The following is a 23,248-nucleotide window of genomic DNA, read 5'->3' on the forward strand; positions in this document are numbered from 1 at the left end:
TTGTAATCAGAATTGGGTTTTCCATCATCGTTATTACATCTTGCTTTGTATCTTTGATTAGAAAAGTTTTTAGAAGAGGGAATTGCTGGGTCAAATAGAGGTGTGTTTTAAAGGGTATCAGATGTGCCACCGGGCTCAGATTCAGCACTGCAGCCCAGCTCCCAGGCTTTATTCACCCCAGACATGGGGAGCAACGGAACACAAGAGGCACAGCAGTCTAGTGGATCTGGTGAAGGGTGACACTTGCTAGCAGCATTAGAGGGGTACCGCCCTCTTCGTGTCAAATTGATGCTTTTCATTTTGTAGGATTCTCACTGCCCAGGAAACATTATTTGGAAGTTGTATTAACTTTGGTATTTAGCTTTAAATCATCTATCAGTTACAGATAAAAGAGAAAGCTAGCATGAATGAGGACTAATGAGGGAGGTAAACAGTCTTCACCACACTGTGGAGGTGGGAAATAGTAGTCAGCAGCTTCAGATGAATTACTGGTGAGGATTCAGTGAGATAATACATATTAACACCTCAGTATCGTGTCTGACAACACAATAAGCATCCAAGAAATGCATGCTACTTGAAAAAGATGCAGGAACAAATCTCATAGAGCAAAATATAATATTTAGACTTTCCTTAAATATTTGTTCACAAGGCTAAACTGTTATAATAATTAGGTTTATCTGATTAGGGCATCATAGGAATATACTTTGGAGTTTGATTTTAGTTCTTGCCTCTACGTAGAAAAAATGTCAGCCATTCAGAGCACACTTCCGTTTTTATTGTCTCAACCAGAGTGGACTTTCAAGCTGTATGACTGTTGTGCTATGGATGGTTATTTTGTATTTCTAGTGTTATATTGTATGGCAGTATCTGATATTATATTGCATATAATATTTGTTTTATCTGCTTCTAATGTCAGAGTCCAGTTGCCTCTATCCACCCTATTTCCAAAAAGCAATAAATATGATTTACTTTATGGCATGTTTTTTCATAGGTTATCACACTGCTCCAAATGTAATATCTGCTTTCTTAAAAAATTATTATCATACATTAAACACGTAGGATTCATTCCATTGGGCAGTTTATTCTGTGTTTTGACTACTAAGGTTTCTGATCCCTGGGACATGGAGATGAAAGAGGAATGCAGGGGATTATTATTTGACTGATATTGGCATTTATTTGATTGATATTGGCATACGATGGCACATGTTTGAAGCCATCTGAGATCTTTGAACGTACTCCATCTTGGCTAGTCTCACCTGTGTGCTTTCCCTTAAATATTTTTTTTTTTTTTTTTGGTAACATTCCTACCAGGAATTCTACATCTCTACCCTGGGATTCAAGGTCGTTTGATGTGACTTTGGAAAAGAGAACACATCCTCCTTAACTGTGCCCCCTTATCTCAGGCATGGGTCATTCTAGCCTCTCTCTCAAGTTTCAGTTTTATCAGTCAGGAGGCAGACACCAGCTGAATTATGTCCTTCTTCTGCAGTGAACACAGACTAAGCTCCCTGGTGATTTCAGAGACCCTCATCCAGAACTGAGATGAGCAGTAGGTGTTCATGGGGAGAGGGTCATGGAGGATCAAGTTTATAGGATGGCATTCCACCTTCCAGAACCTTCCTCACAAATTTGCTCTAATTTCCAGAAACTTGACTGTTTTATCTGAGATGTGGATGAGACATTTACAATTTTTGCTCAGTGGTCCAACCCACAGCTCACTTTGGTGCCAATTACCTTTAATATTTTTGTGCTATTACAACTGTTTTATTCCAAAAATTGCTTTCATTCATTTTATCAGCTTGTCCAATGGGAGAGAAAAGATGTCACTTTCATTTCTAAAGCTTAAATTCATTGAATACTGTTTTTCTACCTGGCTTATGCCTTAGTCATCATTAAAAATCTCAGAGGAAATCTCAATTGCAGAATAATTTGACTTTAAGGACTCTTAACATTTTGAATTTGGGATGTGACAGGCTTTAAAGGGAAGCTGGAAGGGTAAATCAATTGCTCTCAATTAGGGACAGGTTTCAAAGGTACAGTGATGAGGTCAATGCAATTTAAAGCAATTTAGCTTGGAGCATTTGTCTTTTTTATAACATTTATGTCTCTTACTGAATTTTTCTGGCCATACATTCAGAACTGCAGGTTCAGCCCTTTCATTACAAGCTAGTGATTGATGATAAATTAACATTTCTGTTAGGTGCCAGAAGAAGCAATTCTATTGGTTTAATGCATTGTCATTACTTTAGCTGCTGAACAAATGTTTACATGCCACAAGAGTGCCTCCAGTTCTCAGACCACCAATTTTTGATTAATTTTGCACAGTGTACCTTGGGCTTGTTATTCTGATAGTGTTTTACATTACTTTGAAAGACCTTTTTGCATTTATTTAGAGACCATGCAACAACTGTTCTTGTTCTATTAGACTCACAAAGTGACAGCATACTGAATAGTTACAGCTTATGATAGATTTAAAATGATTAATTAAGAGAAATGTATATATAAGCAGCAATATAGCACAAAATTATATTCAATTTTGCAATGAAACCATCTTTGTTTCTTAGCAGAACAACTGATTCTTACTTTTAAAGCAGTCACCACAGCAAAATGAAGATATAGAGAAGAATAAAACTTCCCTAAAGGTGTCTAATTTAACTGAAAACAAAACAAAAGAAAAAAAAACAAAAACCTGGTTAGAATCACAAAAAATCCTTCAAGTCAGTGGATCTACATGAAAATCTGATTTTGGATCATTGTAAATGAGTTAAATTTAGGTAATCATAAAGATCAGCTTAATCATCAAGAAGTTTCTATTAACTGTATTTGCTCATAAAGCTGAATTCATCCTGGTAGGGGAAAAAAATCAACCTATGAAACAAGTGTATTTATTTTGTGAGGTTAAAACAAGGTAGGTTTTTTTTTAAAAAGCTAGTGACTCTTGTCATCTTTCTACATATTCAAAAAACAACTGTAATATGTTGAATGACCTTTGGTATAGAAATTTATGTAGAGAGTAAGGACTCAAGGGGAAAGAAATAACATTACTAAGGAATAATTATACCCTAGATGTTAACCAAGTCACTCTATAGCTTTAAGGTTTTTAAACTATAAAGTTCTGGGTAGTTATTCCTACTTCATAGGTTGACAATTTTGGAAAGGAAACATTTGTAAACATAGTTCTTTCTAGCAAGCTGGTGTACCGAGCTCCTAAGATATTTAACTTTTAGAGAATGAGCCTCCTCATTATGTAACAAGCTTTAATGAGAGCTTTAACAGCTTTAATGACAGAAAAGATACCAAGACTTGGTATTTTTGGTGCACAAGCCATATCTTATGCTTTTAATTGAAAAAAGACAATTTAAGAAATAAAGTTGGGCTCAAGATAACATATTTTCAGGGCTTTGACGAAATAAGGAAATGACCCAGATAGAAGAGGCAGCTAAGATATTGTATAAAAACTTATTAAAGGCAAGAAATATAAAAGGGCATTTCCGCAGAGATAGGGAAAGACAGAAAATATAAAAGATTCAAAACCTTGATGAGTTAGCATAGCTAGAGGACACCTCCTACCTAAGAGGCTGGCAGCTAGAGGGGCTGTTCCAACTGCAGTGAGAACACCAGGAAGACAGTGGTTTCCAGCTCCATGGATAAAAGGTGATAAGGTTGCCAAGATGGTAACTCAACCAGATAGCGAGTTTAAAAACATTTTTGTAGTGGGAGACACTCATTGGGCTTATAGCTTGTTATTCTTGCTTTATTTTTTTTCATGTTTTATTTATTTGTTTGTTCAGAAGCATGGGAGGGTGAGAGAATTCACCAGAGCCAGAGCGGGGAGCAGAGCAGGCAGAAGGATCGAAGTACAGCAGCGGGCGGCAGGAGAGGTCTGCGCGCCATGTGGGACCCTCCTCCGGTGGCAGGGGAGCAGCCGGGGATCGAACTAGCGCCACAGAGGCCGCGGGCAGCTTCGCAAGCCAGCGCTCAACCGCTGTGCCACCGGGGAGGCCCTTGTTATTCTTGCTTTAAATTATAAATCCTTTAAAATAACTTCTGTGTAGCTAAACCAATCTATAATTAATATTTTTACAAAATGAGAAGGTTCACTTTCTAAAAGTTAAATATCTTAGGAGCTTGGTAATCCAGCTTGCTAGAAAGAGGTAGAGTTTACAAATGTTTCCTTTCCAAAATTGTCAACCTATGAAGTAGGAACAACTACCCAGAACTACACAAAAGAGATATGAGGAGACTTAATAAGGTTATGAAACCTAACCAGAGATTCTGTCTTCTTCTACAAGTCAGTGTTTTCTTAGTGACTTGAAAAATTCTAAAAACCTTTGCTTGGATGACATCATCATCATCATCATCCAATCAGGCAAGACTTGGACAGATTAGAATTTTGAAAGGACTGCAATATTTTTTTATAAATAGTTTCACTTAATACCCATGCCTAGGGAATAGTATCTGCTGAATAAGAAAATTCACCCCTTTGGGAGAGTAGATGGGTAACTGCACCGGGGGAGGAGGCAGGATTCTCTTGTCCCTTCCAGCTATGAAGTTAGTTGTTAAGTTTTTCTAAACATCTTTTCCATTGGAAGCTTTCCATAGCACTATGGAGTGAGGTAATGAGCCTTCAAGTGTTCAGGTGCCTCATTTGTAAAGATGGGATGATAATTGTATTCCCCAAAGACTCAAGACACATTTTCTTAAATTCTTTTTGCTTAAAGCTCACAAACCTATAGTCCTCTACTTCATGCTATGTTAAACCATGGTAAAATACAATTCAGCCTTAACTTTTCCACAAATGGCACTTCCTAGAAGTCTTTATTCATACTTTATTAAAGCTTGTTCCCCGGTACAGACTCCTGATAAGTTTCTCTCATATCTTTAGGTCTCACTGCTTTTAAAACTCATTTGGGATAAGTAATACTGTATCATGTAAAATTCTAAAGATAAAGGTGGGTATAGAATAAAATATCTCACTCCTGTTCTTAGTTACTTCTTTTACCAAGAGATCACCAATATCGTTTGTGTGTGTGTGTGTATTTTCTTCTTTCAGAAAGACTCTATGTATATACAAAAGCAAGTATTATACATATATTCTTTATTTTTTAAACACAATTGGAAGCATACTATATATACATCTTTATGTCTAGATTTTAAAAACTTAAATCTTGAGATTTTTCAATATGAGTACATAAGGGACTCCCTCATTATGATGCTAAATGTGTACATGGAGTTGGACCAAATATGTAGAGAATAGGTTTGCTCACATGTTTATTTTTTGAAAAACTTAAATTCAGTAATGCCAACTAGCATAATTATATAGAAGTGCCAATATTCAGAGCTACACCATAAAAATTGCCAAAAGTTTTAACCTTCTATATGACAAACTTTTTACTAAAGCTAATGAAAATGATACACGTGTAGTTTCTGCCTTACTTTGAAGGTGAGATTTAGCCACAGAGAAAAGAGAGAAGTTTGGTGTGCTCTCTCATGTTCAGCAACAGGGAGAGAAAAAATGTAGTTCCAGGTTGTTATCAGTTGCATTGGGATATGACTCCACTTCCCTCTGTGTGAAGGCAGGCTCAGAGCTTGTGCCTCCCAGTGTATAAAGCAACAGAGGGAGAGTACAAGTTTTATTGAGAATCATTTTAATTCTTTCATGGTAAAATTGAGGTAGAAAAGATGGTATCGCAAAGATCTGTCTAGTAAAGAAATGAGCATAGAAGAAACAGCAGTTTTTAAATTAGAGAAGATAATAAATATGGGTAATACTTGGTGACAGAAGAATAGTAATTATTAATATATGGGATTAATATATTGGAGAGAAGAATTGCAGTAAATTAAACAAGCAAAAGGAGCCTTAAGTTATCAAGGAATGAATGACAAGTGAAAAAGTGATAAGAGAAAGATGGAAAAAGAAGAAATCAGAAGAAAAATTGTATTGTTTCGTGGTTAAAGAGAGTTTAACTGGTAATATTGGCATGGCTAAGCTGGTAGATAAAAATGGCAGATTCTGGTGGGAAAAGTCCTCTGTGAGGCAAGAAAATAGTGAAATCAAGGCTAAACACTGGTGCAATGAATGGATGAGGCAAGCCAGAGTTTATACTCTGGGGGTGGCTGCTGGTAAAAGATGGGGTACGATAAAGGTATAGCAGGGTGAATTCCCCTGTGGATGATGAGGGGTGATCAGGGCTTGGTCATGGATTTCCATTATTAATCTTAGGAGGTTCATGGAACAGTGTGAAAGGAAGAGTTAGCACAGTAAGGTGGTTCAGAGCAAAAGAAAAGACAAAATTGTAAGCACCAAGGGGAGGTAGGCAAGAAGAGTGTCACAAAAAGGGATTCCTAAAGGGGCTACTGAAGATTAACTCAAAGATACAAGCATTTGGGTGAGCTGAGCAAGATGGAGACAATTTTTTCTTTTTTTTTTATTGCAGTTTTTATTGTATAAATCTAATGATAACAATCATTAGGAAAAGGGCATTTTGTACCAGTATATCTGTGACCATGTATTTTCATTAAACTAAACTCTGAAGAAGCAATATGCTTGTTCAATAACCAAGCAATCATTTATTAAACCTCATTTATGATCAACTATGTTAAATATAACTTTGTACAGGAGACAATTCTTTTGAAGCTTAGGTTTAAGGAGAAGTAAAATGTTAGAACGAAAACTGTGCCAAACATTTCGTGAATGCTCAGGAATCTTCATGAGTTAGAAATAGTGGTGGGATCATATAAACACAAAAATTACATCTGATAGAACTGTTAAGTTAGCAGCATGCTATCAAAATACTCCATTTCCTTTCACATGGAAACAAGCGCTAGGAGCACGCTGTGTAGCACTGTGCGGTCTCTGTACAGGGACAGTTGGCTCACAATCCAGTCCAGGTCAGGATTATGAATATACATTTTAAAATTTCAAACAAAATGGTGCGTTACTTCCTATATAGTTTATCAGATTTGATTTCTCTTGTAAATATAAGTAGAGATCATTTGCAAAATAACAGAGTCGAATTTCCTGTGCAGACAGATGCTTTTTATATTTATAAAGCTTGAGTTCCTTTTTTCCTTTTTAAATGCTCTGGGAAACTGGAAATTGATATGATATTTCATATCAAGTTTAGTTTAACATATGGCAAAGAGCATTGAGACTGTCTCCAAACTTTGCAGTTAACAGTTTCCAGCCTACACAGGAAACGAAGCTGTGCTGCTGACGCATCCCGCTCTATGGGAAGACCTCAGAGAACAGCCTGAAGTAAAACCACAAAAAGTATGTTTATATGAAGCGCAGCATTCAATTTAAACCACGGTGGCACAGAAAGCTTTGGTTGATGCTTCAATTCCATTTTTAAGTTGCTGTAGCAAAATATTTCAAGGCATATCAATAACCAAATAGCTGTTAAGTCTGTTCTCCAGCTTTTGGTTAGATAGATATGTTCTAAGTGAAGAGATTGCCTTTTCTGAGGGGCTTCAGTTTAGAATCACCTAGTGTTTGTTAGTTTTCTCCTAGATTCAATAAGTTGGCCCTAGAACATGGGTTGGAACTGTGCCTGTCCACTAATAAGTGGATTCCTGGTAAACAGATGATGTAAAAAATGCAATACAGTAATGTAAATGTATTAGATAGCTCTTCCTTACGATTTTCTTTATAACATTTTCTTTTCTCCAGCTTACTTTATTGTAAGAATGGAGCATATGCAACAAATTAAATACAAAATATGTGTTATTCTACTGTTTACATTATTGGTAAGGCTTCTGTCAACGGCAGGCTGTTGATAGTTAAGTTTTGGGGGAGTCAAGTTTTATGTGAATTTTTCATTCTGTGGAATGGGGGTCAGTGACTCTAATTCCTGCATGTTCAAGAGTCAACCATATAACAAAAACAAACCAAATAACTTGTCTATCTAGAACCTGTGGAAGAGAGAAGTAGGATGACTTTCCTGCAAAATAATTGTTAGGTGTTACATTTATCCTGTATTATAGACCATGTGGAAAGTAAAGTGCTGAATATCTTATTAATTCCTTCAGCATTACACAGAATTCATCATTCATTCAGTTCCATACTACCATATAGCTTTTTGAGTTCTTGGGAATTTTTTTTATTTTTTTTTTTGGTCTTGGCAATGATTTTTTTTAATTAGATAAACTCATGCCATTCGCAGCAATGTGGATGGGGCCAGAAGGACTTATGCTCAGTGAAGTAAGTCAGAAGGAAAAAGAAAAAAATTGGATGGTTTCACTTATAGGAGGATTATAGGGGAACCAAAGAAGACATCTGTTTAAAACAAAACAACAATACAAAATACAACGAAACAAAAACAGACAATTGTAAACCAGAGACATCCTGCAGCAGAGGAGGGAGAGGGATCAGAGGGAGGGAGGGAGGAGCACAGGGGACTGTGGTGATGGTGCACAGGTGCATTGGGGAAGGAAACTCTATGGGGTCTTGGGCATTTTTTAAAAGGCTTTTTTTTTTTTTTTTTTTTTTTTTGGTGTAAGGGGCTGGGGTTCTACTATGTCGTGAGCTCTCATTTCCCATAGCCATTGTTCTACCACTCTTTCTCTCATGTACTGATGTTTGTTTACAAAATGTCCATTAGGATGAGACACAAGAATAAGAAGTGCCACATAATTTCTGTTTAAAACGAGGCTATCTAAGGTTGTGAGTGTGGGCCAGGGATATTCTGTCACCAAAACACAATGGCAGTAAAAGGAATAAGGACCTTTCTCATCCTGGTTGTTTCCCTTGGGTCAAGTTATAGAATCTTTCTGAACCCCAGGTGTCCATCTGTAGAACGCCTCACAGAAATGCTGTTAAGGTCAAATAAGATAATATATACAAAGCCTCACAGAATTGTTACTAAAATGAAAGGTCCTGTATAGTAAGCATGTGGCACGGTGCCTAGCACAAAATAGGTTCTTTCTTTCTCTTCCCCTTTCTTCTCTAGGAGCATTTCTTGCTTCTTTCCTTGTTCTATAGACAGCTGTTAAAGGGAAAAACCAGAATTACAGATAGTTGAAATACTACTAGTGTTTCATCACTTAGCCTGTGGAATTTTAGGTGTTAATATTTTAGGTGTTAAAATTTTTGATATTTAAAGAAAAGATACTTTACATGCTCACAAAGTGTCGTTGAATCAAATTCTTTATATAATGGTATGTTTTAAAATAATCTGTAAAATATTACTTCATAATTAGACTGGATTTATCATTCTTTGCTAATAAGAATTCCTGTACTAGTAGTTTAAAAATCAGTACTCTATTCTTTTTGTTAAAAAAAAATGTGGTGGAGGGCCTCCCTGGTGGCGCAAGGGGTTAAATCCCACACCATGAAGCAATCCGCAGCCTCTGCAGCACGAGTCTAATCCCTGGCTGGCCAGGGAGCAACCCATATGGTGCAGCAGACCTCTCCTGTTTCGCCCGCTGCTCCCCTCAGCAGTGTACTTTGGTCAGTCTCCTGTTCTGTTTCCCACTCTGTCGCTGGTGAATCCTCTCACCCCAACATCTCTGGCCTGTACCCCAGCTCTTGTATGCATAAACAAATAAATCTTTAAAAAAAAGTGATGGAATCTCATTAAAGAAATATTGTAAAATACAAAAAAAAAAAAAAAAACAGAAAGAAAAAATGCCCAGTTCTCAACATCTTTTCAGCATTTTTGTGTATAGTTTTCTCAACAAAATTATGACACATTATAATCTTGTATTCTGTTTATACATGATGGATCTTTCTCATGATACTGCCAAATTACTGATAAGGAATAACTTTTAAAATCTGCATCATAATCTAAGTGAATGTAATTTATTGAAATGTTTCCTTTCTGCTGGATATCCATAGCTTCTGTTTCTTTCCCCATTACAACAGGCACTTTCTATATTCAATATCTTTCCTTAAGATAGTGTCTCAGAAGTGGAGTTATATATTAAACTGTCTGAAGACTTTTGCCAAGTGGGAAACTAGCAATCTCAGAATCACTGTTTTTCCAGAGAGGACACCTAGCCAGGTTCCCCTGGCATCAGCCATCCTCTTTCTTCCAAATGAATGTCTCAGCCTTCTGCTGCACTGTGGATGGAGAAGCTCACCTGGGCTTTGCTCACTTTACTGATGCCAAGTGCAGTGTGCATTCAGATGTCCTGATAGTACCTCTGAAACCTGAATTTCTAATGTCTTTAATCTCTACTAAGAGGGACCTTTTGTTTTTATTACTGGTATTGACATTTCACAGAGCACATCTGGAAGCACAGAGTAAATTTTGCAAGAAAACCTAGGCAATCATGTCCATATCCTTCCTTTTTCCTCGCAGGCCCATACCTGGCTGTGAGCTACTGACTCACTGAATTTACCTACAAGCTCTACTAATGCCAGGTTCACTGGTCTGGAAGGAAAGATATGGCTAACTCATTCCTCTGGGACACTAGAAGGTCCAATTATCTGCATGACTAACGCCTTCCCTGAAGGTTGTATCACCTGACCTTTAGAATGAACCTCATTTTAGCTGAGCTCCATGACTGAAACATCAGGAGAAAATACATCCAAATGCAAATGCAGCTTCTGTGAGGGACTCCATCCAAGATAGAAAATTACTAATGTTTGTGAGAGGCGGTAGCATGCTCCAGGGCCTTGGGTAAGTGAGGTCCCACAGAACATTGATCATTAGCCATGGGCAGCCAGGTAAGAAAGCCGGTAATTCAATCCCACAAAGTAAAATCCTGTTAAGACCCTATTAGTTATTACAGGGCAGACTTAAGTAGTTTAAATCTCAAATACAATACAATACAATGTGCCCTGGGGGTGAGATTGAACAGGATTATAAAGCGCATTTAATGGAACAGGTAGCCAAACTGGTGAAATCCTCATTTAAATGTAACTAGAAACCTCTAATTTTTCTCCTTGGCCCTCATCTCCCTTTCTTGAACTGGATTCTCAGGACTTTCTGGTGAGCAGTGAGAAATGATCTGGCTTTGATGAATTCTTCTAGGACTGAAGTTCCTACAACCAAGACAGAAGTGAGAGGGCAGGGAACTGAATTTCACATCATCAGGATCACTCTCAGAAGTATACAGACTTACTCATAAGATGTTTAAAAGGCATTAATTAAAACACAATAACTGGATATTGTAAACAACTAGTTGTTTCTAAAACACATTCATGTGTTTTTTCATGGACTTTTGTGCTCGCTCTTCCCTCTGCCTGGAGATGATCAAGGTTAGTAGTCACACATGGTTCTGAGATCATTGCAAGATGACTGGCTTCTACTCAATAGAGAGATGTTTGGAAGATGAAAAATAATGTAATTTATATTTTATTGCCCCTTCAATTATTTGAGGATGCTGTAAATCTACAGAAAAGAAAAAAATTAGGACAGGAAACATCATTATACATTTCACTTGCTTACAAGTCACTGCATTTGCTTCATATTTCCTTCTTTCTCTCTTTAAATATATCTTTTATTTTGCTAAATGATTTGAAAGTAAGTTAGAGATCAAGATACTAGCACCTAATCCGTTAGTATGCATCATCTAGGAACATGTGCCAGTTCATTAAATATCACTTAGGAAAACATTGATTCAGCATCACCTATTGTACAGTTAGTTCACATTTATATTTCCCCAATTGTTCCTTAATTGTCTGTGGCAAATGATATTTCCCAAAGATTGTCACACAACTTCTCTCTCTCTCTTAGCACTTCTTCTCACTCCACTGTAAAGAGGTGGAATCTAACTGAATCCTCCTTATCCTCTTTGATTTCAGGTAAACAATTGTGAAGGAAGTGATGTGACTTCTGAATCTAAGGCAATTCCCTTTCTGCTGAGCTTGCTGCACTGAGTACAGCCCTAAAGCCATCTGGCTGCCCTGAGGCTATCCTGCTGTGAGGAAGCCTCTAAAAGCCCAGGGGAGAGACCATATGAAAAAGCCTAAGACTGGAGAGATTCCCAGACAGCTGGCAGCTGCACATACTGCCTGGTGTTCCACTCTGGCCACCATTTGACCAAAACAGTCTGAGACACTGGAGCCAGGCTCACCAGTTCAGCCATTTCTGAATTCTGACTTAAAGAACCATGGGAAACAATAAAATGATAATAATGCATTTTTTTAAAAAGCCATTGTATTGCAGGGTAGTTTGTTACCCAGCAGTAATAAATTAAAAAAAAAATAGACTTTTATAGATATATATTTTTTAAAAAGTCAGGCTCTAATTAGGTTTTGAGATTTAGAAGTTAACATTAGGTAGTCATGTCTGTTAGTTATCTTTTAAACAAGATTAACCCCCCCCTTTTTATTAGCATGGTATTTTCTATTTAGAAAAGTCCAGAATATTCACTTTATAGAATACACTGATGTTTGCAATTGTGAGATTGTTTCTTCATAAGTATGCTGAAGTTTAAAAAAAGTACTGTCAAGAATACCAAAAGGTATTTTTGAAGTTCTCTTTTTTTAATTGTGGTTAAAAAAATACATGACATGAAAAATGACCTCGCAACAAGTTGTTAAGAGTAAGGTATTATTAACTGTGTGCACATTGCTTTATAGCAAACCCTCAGAAATGTTTTATTTTGCAGACGGAGGCTCTATACCCAGTGAACAGCAGCTCCTCATATCCTCTATTCCCTGGCCCCTGGCAATCACCATTCTACTACTACTTTTCTAAGAGTGTGACTACTTTAGAAGCTTCAAACAAGTGGAATCATGCAGTATTTGTTCTTTTACATCTGCTTTACTTTTCTTAGCTTAATGTCCTCACATTTGATCCATGGTGTAGCACAGGGCAGAATTCCCTTTCTTTTTTAGACTGAATAATATTCCATTGTATGTATGTACTGTATTTTTTTTTAAAAATTTATTTATTTATTTATACAAGCACTGGGTACAGTCAGAAGCGCGGGAGGGTGAGAGAATTCACCAGAGCCAGAGCGGGGAGCAGAACAGGCAGAAGGACCGAAGTACACTGCTGAGGGGAGCAGTGGGAGGCAGGAGAGGTCTGCGTGCCATGTGGGACCCTTGCCTGGTATCCAGGATCAAATCAGCGCTGCAGAGGCTGCGGGCAGCTTTGCAACCCAGCGCTCAAGCACTGCGCCACTGGGGAGGCCCTGTACTGTATTTTCTTTATTTGTTAATCTGTTGAAGGACATTTAAATTGTTTCTACCCCTTGGACATTGTGAATAATGTAATGAAGTAGGACAGCAAATATCTCTTTGAGATCCTTTTTCCAATTCTTTTGGATATGTCAGAAGTGAGATTGCTGGATCATATGGTAGTTCAATTTTTAATTTTTTAAAATAAATTTTATTTTTATATTCCCCATGCAATTGCAATCCCCTTATTTTGACCCCAATCCCTCCCCTCCCCACCCTGACCCCCCATAGAGTGTCTCTTGTTCATAGTTGTTTGTTGATTTTGATATTTTCTTTCTTACAGTTATTCTTTTTCCTGGTCCCTTATTTAAGTTTTCTAGATTCCTGCTATGAGTGAGACCATCCGGTATTTTTCTTTTTCTTTCTGGCTTATTTCACTGAGCATGATCCCTTCCAGCACCATCCATGTTGCTGCAAATTGCATGTGTTTTGAGGAGACTCCATACTGTTTTCCCCAGAAACTATACAGCTATACCTTTTCACATTCCCTTGTTAGAGGTTTCACCACTGCACACCCATGAGGATGTAAGAGAATACATGTTTTCCTACAGCTTTGTTAACAGAATACTGTGTCAATCTTTAATTTAGTGCCTAAGAAATAGTATATCAGTATATTTATTTATTTATTTAAAAGATTTATTTATTTATGCATACAAGAGCTGGGGTACAGGCCAGAGGTGTGGGGTGGTGGTGAAAGGATTCACCAGAGACAGAGTGGGGAACTGAACAGGCAGATTGACCAAAGTACACTGCTGAGGGGAGCAGCAGGTGAGTCAGGAGAGGTCTGCCGTGCCATGTGGGTTGCTCCCTGTCTGGCCGGGAATCGAACTCGTGCTGCAGTGGCTGTGGATAGCTTCAGAGGTTGCGTCTTAATCCTGGCGCCACCAGGGAGGCCTTTATTAGTATATTTAACTTAGTGTTTTATTCTTTCTATGAGTGAAATTTAGCATTTTAAAATACATTTAATGACTTTCAAAGGCTGTCTCTGGATGCCATGTTGGGAGAGAAATCAAAGTCCAGTAATGCAAAATCTCTTGAATCAAAGGAATTCTGTAATTGGTTACTTCCAGGGCAACCAGATTTTCCTTCAGATTCAAAGGATGGTACATATACAAGCATGGCAAATTAATGCATTGTTATTTATTGAGGACTGACTATGTGCCAGACATTTTTCAGTATATTGTGATTATAAATAGAAAAAGACATGATGATTTCTGTCAAAGAATGTACAAACTACTGGCGCAAGATAAACCTGGACAAGTTATGCTAGGGTTATGCCCATATGCTATGAGAACACAGGAGAAACTAAGAGTTCAGGAAGTCTTCTATGAATAGATAGATAACTGTTAGCTCAGATTTTTTTTTTAAATAATTTTTTTTTTTTAAATAGAGGCATGTTTTATTTATTTATTTGTTTGTTTATACATGCACTGGGTATAGTCAGAAGCGCAGGAGGTTAAGAGAATTCACCAGAGCCAGAGCGTGGAGCAGAGCAGGCAGAAGGAACAAGGTACATTGCTGAGGGGAGCAGCGGGTGGCAGGAGAGGTCTGTGGCGCCATGTGGGACCCTCCTCCGGTGGCCAGGAGAGCAGCTGGGGATTGAACTGGCGCACCGGGGAGGCCCTGTTAGCTCAGATTTGTTGAAAGGTATTCCACCCTGAGGCAACAGCTCTTTAAGGCATAAAATGAGATAACAGATTGGGTTTAGAGTATTATACCTCATTCTGTGTGGGTGGGATAAAACGTGCCAATGTGAGATGACTGAATGAAGTGACCATAAAAGTGAATAAGGGCCAGGTTTAATATTTTTTTCCTAGTGAGGGAAAATTTCTAAAAGTTATGGGAAAACAGCCAAGGATTAAACAAGCAATAACACTGCATTCATTTCTTTAGCCTAATATCTGTTTTCTTAAATGTTTCAATAATATGTATTCCAGTGACTTAGTTTATCACACTCCTATTTTTCTTAGCTGTAGAAATCAAGAAGACATTGGCATGCTTTCTTATCTCACAGGGGCAAGTAATTATATAACACCATAGTTAGTTGTGAAGAACATTTCTAATAAAAAATGTGGAGGGAAGCAAATAAGTGAAATAAAATGGCTTGGCTTTACAGTTTAAAAGTTTTATCATATTATAAGTAACACCTATAGGGCCTGTTCTTTTAAGATAAAAAGTACATGGTTTATTATTCGTAGTTCTTTAAAAGTACATTCGACATTTCCCCTAAGCTATAACTGCTTGTGCTTTTCTCAAAAAGCACTTAAACGTCACTTTTCACCTAAAATGGAGATGACTTGCTTTTTCCTAGATAATGACCAGAAATTTTAAACCATTCACACATATTCCTCATACCAAGGAATGAGTCACATGAAGAGGTAATGTGCATCACTTAAGGCCAATTTAACCGGAAGCAGAAGCATTGTGATGGAGTGGTGGAAGCACTGAACTCAGAGTCAAAAAGAGCTCAGCCTCTCAACAGAATATGATAGGACTGAGCTTGAGACTAAAATTAAGTGACTGAGTAGATGATCTTTGTGGTAATTTTCAGTCTTAAGTGTCCATTGTTCCATGTCAGGCTATTTCATTCACACTTGTGAAAACTTGCCAAATATTTAGAGCACATTAAAAATTTCCTGGATCCAAATTTCACATAATTTCAAGCAGATACCCTGCTAGAATGCAGTTTCATTAAAATTAGACTTGATATCATTCACATTTGGAAAAGTACTAAATCAAGTGATAAACGGAAAATGTAACTATTCATGCATTGAGTCAATCATTTATAAAACACTTAGTGACCTCTTATTAGATTCAAAACGTTGATCTAGATCCAATGGGAAGCATAGAGGTGAAAGACTCATAGATCATTTCTGCAAGAATGCCCACTTGCATAGGAGAAAAGATGTGTAGACATGCAATCATGAGGTGTGGTAGGTGTTAGGTAACATACGGGATTTACAGATAAAGAACTATTGTTCTATCATGTGTTTAAGGTAGCATGTAGTGTGTATGTGTGAGTATTCTGCTTATAAGAATACTGTTGTAGATATTTGATGACAATCAGACAAACAAAACGACAGTGATAATCTTTTTCAATCTTGTGTTTAAGGTAGCATGTAGTGTGTATGTGTGAGTATTCTGCTCATAAGAATACTGTTGTAGATATTTTATGACAATCAGACAAACAAAACGACAGTGATAATCTTTTTCAATCTTGTGATCTAAGGTACCATTGCTAAAACTGCTGAATTCCTTCTAGTTTATTTTCATGCTGATGTCTAATTTTCTCATTACTTTGTTAAAAAAAAAGGTTTAGTGTGGGATAATTTCTATTTATGCAGGTTACATTTTTGTATGAATATTCTTGTTTCACTTTTATCATCATCCACTCATCTGTTACTCCCATTTTAAGGTACTCATTCTATTCATATCCAAGGTTGTGAGTCTTCTTTAATTAGAGAAATATGACTTAGGGCAAGCTTTCAGGCATTTGGGTAGAAGGTGTGGTGAATAGGTGCTATATCAAAATGAGAAATGAAAATGCATTTAATAGATGCACATAAAGGCATAATAAAATATTTGGTAACAGCAGACATTTAAGGCCAGAGAGTTATTCTGTTTAAGGAGCACAGTTATCATTGTTGTGATTTATTCTAGTTTAAATGACCCTAGAATGCAGCCACCCCTCACCTCACCCTAAAACTGGTAAAAGTTATTGTAGTGCTTTGATATTATGTTGACATACAAGAAGAAAGATTTTAAAATGCATTAATTAAAGTTCTGCTTATATTTTAACATTCAACTCAAGTGTATCTAGAATAGATTCAAGTTCACAGGTATGTTTTCAAGATCCATCTACCTCTTGGTAGTAAACACTAACCTCATTCATCATTCTCAGAAAATGATACTTCTAATTGAGTCTTGGCTATTAAGCTTACAGTGGCTTTCTTTCAGATTCACTGTAATTGAAATTCTTATCTTTCCAGATGCTAATATCTACTTTGATTCCATCAAGTTTTTCTCATTCTTATTCTTACCTAAAGAAGAATAAATTAGCATGCTAATTTATAAAGAATAAACTAGCATGCTTCATTGCACCTGGACATTTCTTAATTTTAACACAAACTAGAATGAAGAATTCTTGGAAACAGACCACCCCTCCACACTTTATTCTGCAAGGGTAATGTCATTAATGATAACAGCCTTCCCTTGGGGAAATCTTGGGTTTCAGAGAACTCAAGAGAACTACAATGGCTTCTAAAATTCTTATATTTGGAGTCAATATGACAGATGAAGTTACTTTGGATTTGTCTGTCATATGATGTGTGGTAAACCCTGTCATTTATATTGAGTCTGGTTGATTTGAAAATACTGTCTATTGAAAGTTTCCTGAATGAAGAAAGAACAAGTTTTGTGGAGAAGTTTTTTTCTTCCTTTTATTCCCCATGAATCTTCTCACCAGGACACAAAAAACTACCTAATATTATTAATAGAAGCCTGAAAAGTACCACGGTTTATTAAGTATTTAAAGAGTTTGTTAGACTAGTCCAAATTAGTATGTAATTTAGTAGTAAATTAGTCCAAATTAGTATGTAAGTTCAACAAAACCTTTATAAGATTTTTTTTAATTAAGAAAATAATTTGGTTTTAATTAGTAAAAAATATAGTATTTCTTATGAATTATCTAATTTAGAATGTCTCCAATGTTAAAGTAGGTCTACAAAGTTCTGAAATTACAGTACTACTAGGAATTTCTTAAGCACCAAAGCAGCTATTGGTAAAAGAATCAAACAGATGTTTATCTTTCATAGTCCTATTACTCTCTGATGAAAGGAAATGTAAAACATCAGAATTTTATAGATTACAGATTAAAGAGTCTTAAAATGATTGGTGAAAATGTTAGCATATTAAGAATATTTTAACTGAGTCTTCCATTCAAAATCAGGCATAGATTTAACTCTTTTACCTGTATTTACTGGCTGAATTGCAGACAAAGCGAAGGAAGCCATATGACATGATGCCAAAGATACTTCTATTGGTAAGGAATAGGTCAGTTAGAAGTCTCAGATTCTTTCTGATGTAAAAATCAGAATTATTTATTATCTTTGGGGTAGGAAGATCGATAAACTTCTAAAAGGTGAAATGTTATGTACTCCAAATTACCGTGAATTTTGGGTGCACTAACTGATTCTGCCCAAAGATGAGTCATCTCTATTTGTGCTCATTTTCTAGGAAATAGCAACAGTTATAGAAATAGGTACAGTTATAGAATGCAAGCAGATGATGATAAATACCTGCAATTTTATTTGCCAGACCTTTAAAATTAAGGTCAAGAGAGGGCTCTTTTAAATCTTATTCTCTTAGCCTAATCTTTTCCAACTTTCATGCTGATAGAATTTTTTTCACATTTGGAAAATTACATTTTTTTCCATCCTGAATATCGCTAATACCAGGGACAAACCCATACATCTCCTGTTAAACAAGCCTAACTTTACCTTTTATGTTATTGATTGCCCTTTTCCTTACACATTATTGCAACTTGTTCTTTCTCTATACAACCAGAAATTAATGCAAATGGTTTATTGTAGCCTGGCACACAAACATTACAAAGTGGAGGAGGCGGCATAGTAGCCCACTAAAATAGGCTGCTCTGCCCCTGCCAGAGCCCCCACAAGATCTAACATGAAAGTATCCCAAATGACCACATTTGCTTATTTAATTCCTCTCTCACTTTTGCTTATACTTTTACTTTAAGTAGGAAATAAAAAAGGATAATAGAAGTATTGCCCACCTAAATGAGAAAACTGGTCCCCAGTGGAGATGGGAGTGTTGGAGACATGAAAAGCTTTTTCTCCATGAAAGCAAGAATCTTGGATTTCTGATCACTTTCCAATGCAGTGGAGGCTCTGTGGGAGCACTTCCCTGTCTCTATCCTACGCTCCTCATAGCGCTGCTAGTCATAGGATTAATTTGCCCCCACTTGTTGATGTGGTTCCATTTAGTTTTTACTACTGTTCTAGAGCTGGAACTTCATATCGATTTGGCTGATAACCACCCAAAACCTGACCTCTCTGTCAGGTTAATTTCCATCCGCCCTGTCACTTTTCATTATTTATTTGGAGAATAATTCAAAGTACTTACTGGGTTGAGGACCACAGTGAAGAAAAGTTCACCTCCTTGGATACTTTTGTCCAGCTCTTTAGGCCCTCCTGGATATTCTTTGTAGAAAATTGTGTGAGTGAAAAGCCCACAGGTTTGTCTTGGAAGGACCTGAAGGAAGAATGTACAGTGAGGACATGGTCGCTGTCAACTAATTATTTTCTCAGGAAGATGATGTGCAAGCTGGTGTCATTATTGAATTCTTAAAATCCTTCACACTCTGGGAAAGCAAGAATGACAACAATATCGAAGGAAACTAAGACAGACTTTGAATTATTTTAGCCCCTTATCTACTTTAAATCCCCAAGTGAGTACTTCTAATATGAGACCTTGCATATTCCAGCATCGTAAGAAGTAAAACAAAAAGGAAGCAAAAATAGGACTTTAAAAATAGTGGAATTGTCTGTGCTATATTGTAATTCTAGTAGACAAAAATTTTAAGGATAATACTTTCTGCCAAATTCTACACATGCTTTAGAAAATGAAGTCAATTCTTAATGTGATTCTTAGGAAGTGACATTTTAAATTAGAACAAATATTTGAGACACAAATCATAGGATCTGCTCTAGTCTGGGCGGACTACTGCCAGCTGTAGTAATTGCCCCAAATTCTAAGTTTAAAGGCTGCCAGTTCCAAAAGTAATAACGATATTATTCATTTGGTTAGTAATTTTTATGAAGTGTCACCAACAAAATCACAAAAGGTCACTTAATAAAAGGTCTTCTTTTCACCCTTTGTATAGGAAAGTAATTATTTACTTCAATTACATATTTGGGATGTAATAAGAAGATTTAAAAAAAATTCTTACAGCTTTCCTGATAAAAATATCAGTGCAGTTATAAAAAAAAGGTGTGAAATAGAGCTGTGCAAGATGGTACACTCTTCAGTTAAATATTTTTTTATATAATTTTAAAAAAGATTTTATTTATACAAGAGCTGGGGTACAGGCCAGATGTGCAGGAGGGTAAGAGGATTCACCAGAGACAGAGCAGGGAGCAGAATAGGCAGATGGCCTGAGAGCACTGCTGACTGGAGCCGCGGGTGAGACAGGAGAGGTCTGCCGTGCCATGTGGGTGTCTCCCTGGCTGGCTGGGAATTGTACCAGCACTGCAGAGGCTGTGGACAGCTTCACAGCACCATGTTCAAGCTGCTGTGCCACTGGGGAGGCCCTTCAGTTAAATCTTACATGTCTTCAGTATGACCTGTGTTGTCACTGTACATTTGAAATAGCAGAATATTAATGAATATACTTTGAGACTTCAGGTTTTACAGAATCTTATGTGTGTGGGTCTTCTGCTTATTGTCTGAAGCCAATCAAGTGTTATTTTTTCTGACTTGATTAGTAAAGCACATTTGGTTCTTTAAGTGTTTTCAAAATATTACCTATACAGGATTTCCCGTGCATGGCAACCTTTTGCAAATATACTAGTTCTTATTTCTCTCAATTGAATGTATATTATAATAAATTTCAATCCAGTCCTTGGAAAATTTTTTATAGAAAACATATTTCTTGGCTCAGTGAATACATTGTACATTGCCTTGTAAATCAGAACTTTATATATCTTATTATTTTGGTAAATTGGAAAAAGTTATATATTTAAAGCTACTTGGTGAAATAGTAAAATGAAGTTCACTTTAACTATAGAGTATTAGGTCTGGTGGTTCCTACATTGAAAAGCATAATACTTTCTCATAATGTAATGTACAAACTCAACAAGAAAGAAAAGTGCAGAGCTCTCATAACAGAAGTAAGTATATTCCCTAGCAAGTTACAGACATATCATTAGTTAACTATTAAAACTTTATTTAGCATTTATTCACTTACTTACAATACTTATTTTAAACTCTTTGCACCCCTCCATATGTGCACATGCTTCACCAAAGCCCCAGTCCCAGTATCTCATCTTATCTCCTCCTGTCTTATCTATTCTCCCTCCAGCCACTGTATTTTTCATTCTGTAAGTTTTTGTGTTTTCTTTGGTTACCTATATTCCACAAATGAATGAAACAATCCAGTAATTGGTTAATGGCCTTTCATTTCTGACTATTCTCACTGAGCATCACCATTTCACAAACCATCCAGATTTTGAAGGATTTAAGGTAGATTGGGGTGAGAAGACGCAAAAGTTAAAAAATGAATTGCTCATGTGTGATTAAATGTCAGATTAGTTTTACATTTAAAAGTGCATGGTTCTGAATCACTTTTAGGATTCAGGTTGAATATCTTGCTTGAAAAATTATGGAAGCAAAAAAAAAAATATGGAAGCATACAGAGCCATCCTTAGGGCCTGCTTCACTGGCTGATTGTATGCAAAAAAAGAGAGAAGTGAAAAGAAATATGAGTTTTTGTCTATTTATCAAATTACTGAGTTTGAACACGGTGAAGATGAAGTGCCATGCTTTACTTTACAACTTTGGGGAGGACCACGCTCATTGAGAGGCTGACAGCTGCCAGGTGCTCCAGGATGGCCAAGGGAGCATCACACGAGGGTACACTGCTAAGGGGAGCAGTGGGTAAGGCAGGAGAGGTCCAATTCGCCATGTGGGTTGCTCCCTGGCTGGGGATCAAATTCGTGCTGCAGAAGCTGTGGACAGCTTCATAGGTTGCGTCTTAACCCCTTGTGCCACCAGGGAGGCCTGTGTCCACCTTTTTTAAGGTACTCTGCTGTGGACTGCCTTCTATTACTGATTCTGGGTGTATAATACTATTAAATTTAAACTTTGAGACATTAGTGAGCTCTTGAAATCCTAAAGTTGCTCATAGTACCTGGGAGGTAGAAATGATTGCCACAGTGAACAAGAATCTTGGCCAGTGGGACCTAAAATCAATATCCTATACCTAAGGTCTTAACCTAGAATAATTGTTAATAAATGCTTCTGGGACTACCAGTAAAGACCACCTAGGAGGCTGTAGTGGGATTAATGGGAGTCTTTACCAATGGGTATTTCCATTAAAAACAGTAAGTAGATAATCAGGATCTGTTCTTACTGAGAGGTCTCTGGCTCTCTCCAATAGATAATAGGACTAGAGACTCAGACTCTGGTCGGGATGCAATCACCTTGAAATGTAGTATGTTCTTAGTAGAGTTATAAGATGATATATTATAGGACCCTAGAGGAGATTAAGATCAGGGTGGGTAGTCAACTGTTTGACACTAACATGCTTTGCATTCAGTTATTTAAGATATAGGGCTTGCTATTGAGGAAGAGGAGTAAGCAGACCAGAAACTCTTTCAAGATGAATAAAATGACATATACAATACCGTATGAAAACACAATACTGTTAAGACCTTGTAGCTGGAATGGGTCTGTGTTAGCTACATGGAAGTAGATGAAGACAGATTTTGTCTAGGTTGTTTTCAGGTTCCTGTAGGGCAAGTTAAGGAGTGTGGAAACAATTGAAAGTAACAAGGTTAGGAAGGCCTAGATGAAAGTGGCATTTTGGAGAGATGAAAAGTTTGGCACTGCCTGCAGTAGGAGGGGGATAGATAAAAGCTGTCAAGAGACAAAGTAGGAACTACTACCCCAATTTATGCAGGAAAATGATATAGTGAACTAAGGTTGTGGGAAAGGAATGGAAAGAAAACAAGGGAAAGAAAAAAATTTTGTAAGGGAATTATTGATAGGCTGTAGAGACTGATGGGAACTGGGGGGTAGGGTCAGTGTGATGTTTGAAGCACAGAACTGAATTAGTGATAGAGGATCAATAGCCAGTAAAAGAGAAGATAATGAGTTTCTTTAAGGCCTTTTGACTTTTTTTTTAAGATTTATTTATTTATACAAGAACTGGGGTACAGGCCAGATGTGCGGGAGGGTGAGAGGATTCACTAGAGACAGAGCGGGGAACAGAGCAGGCAGACTGACAGAAATACACTGCTGAGGGGAGCAGTGGGCGAGACAGGAGAGGTCTGCCGTGCCATGTGGGATCAAACCCATGCTGCAGAGGCTGCG

General features: G+C 37.1%; 2 protein-coding genes across 16 annotated transcripts in view; one reads left to right on the forward strand and one right to left on the reverse strand.

Moving 5' to 3' along the window:
* LOC119243609 (uncharacterized) overlaps positions 1 to 23,248 on the forward strand; it is a 782,255-nt gene that overhangs the window by 61,794 nt on the left and 697,213 nt on the right. The window lies entirely within an intron of this gene.
* LOC119243607 (bifunctional heparan sulfate N-deacetylase/N-sulfotransferase 3) overlaps positions 1 to 23,248 on the reverse strand; it is a 143,376-nt gene that overhangs the window by 42,102 nt on the left and 78,026 nt on the right. For all 4 annotated transcript variants that reach the window (XM_054694534.1, XM_054694533.1, XM_037509532.2 and 1 more), the window contains one exon: positions 19,280 to 19,408. In XM_054694534.1, the coding sequence (XP_054550509.1) occupies positions 19,280 to 19,408 (129 nt within the window). The remainder of the gene's footprint in view (positions 1 to 19,279; positions 19,409 to 23,248) is intronic.

The sequence above is a fragment of the Talpa occidentalis genome, unplaced genomic scaffold (assembly GCF_014898055.3).
Source record: "Talpa occidentalis isolate TD23 unplaced genomic scaffold, MPIMG_talOcc4v2.1 talOcc4.13, whole genome shotgun sequence".
NCBI classification, from domain to species: domain Eukaryota; kingdom Metazoa; phylum Chordata; class Mammalia; order Eulipotyphla; family Talpidae; genus Talpa; species Talpa occidentalis.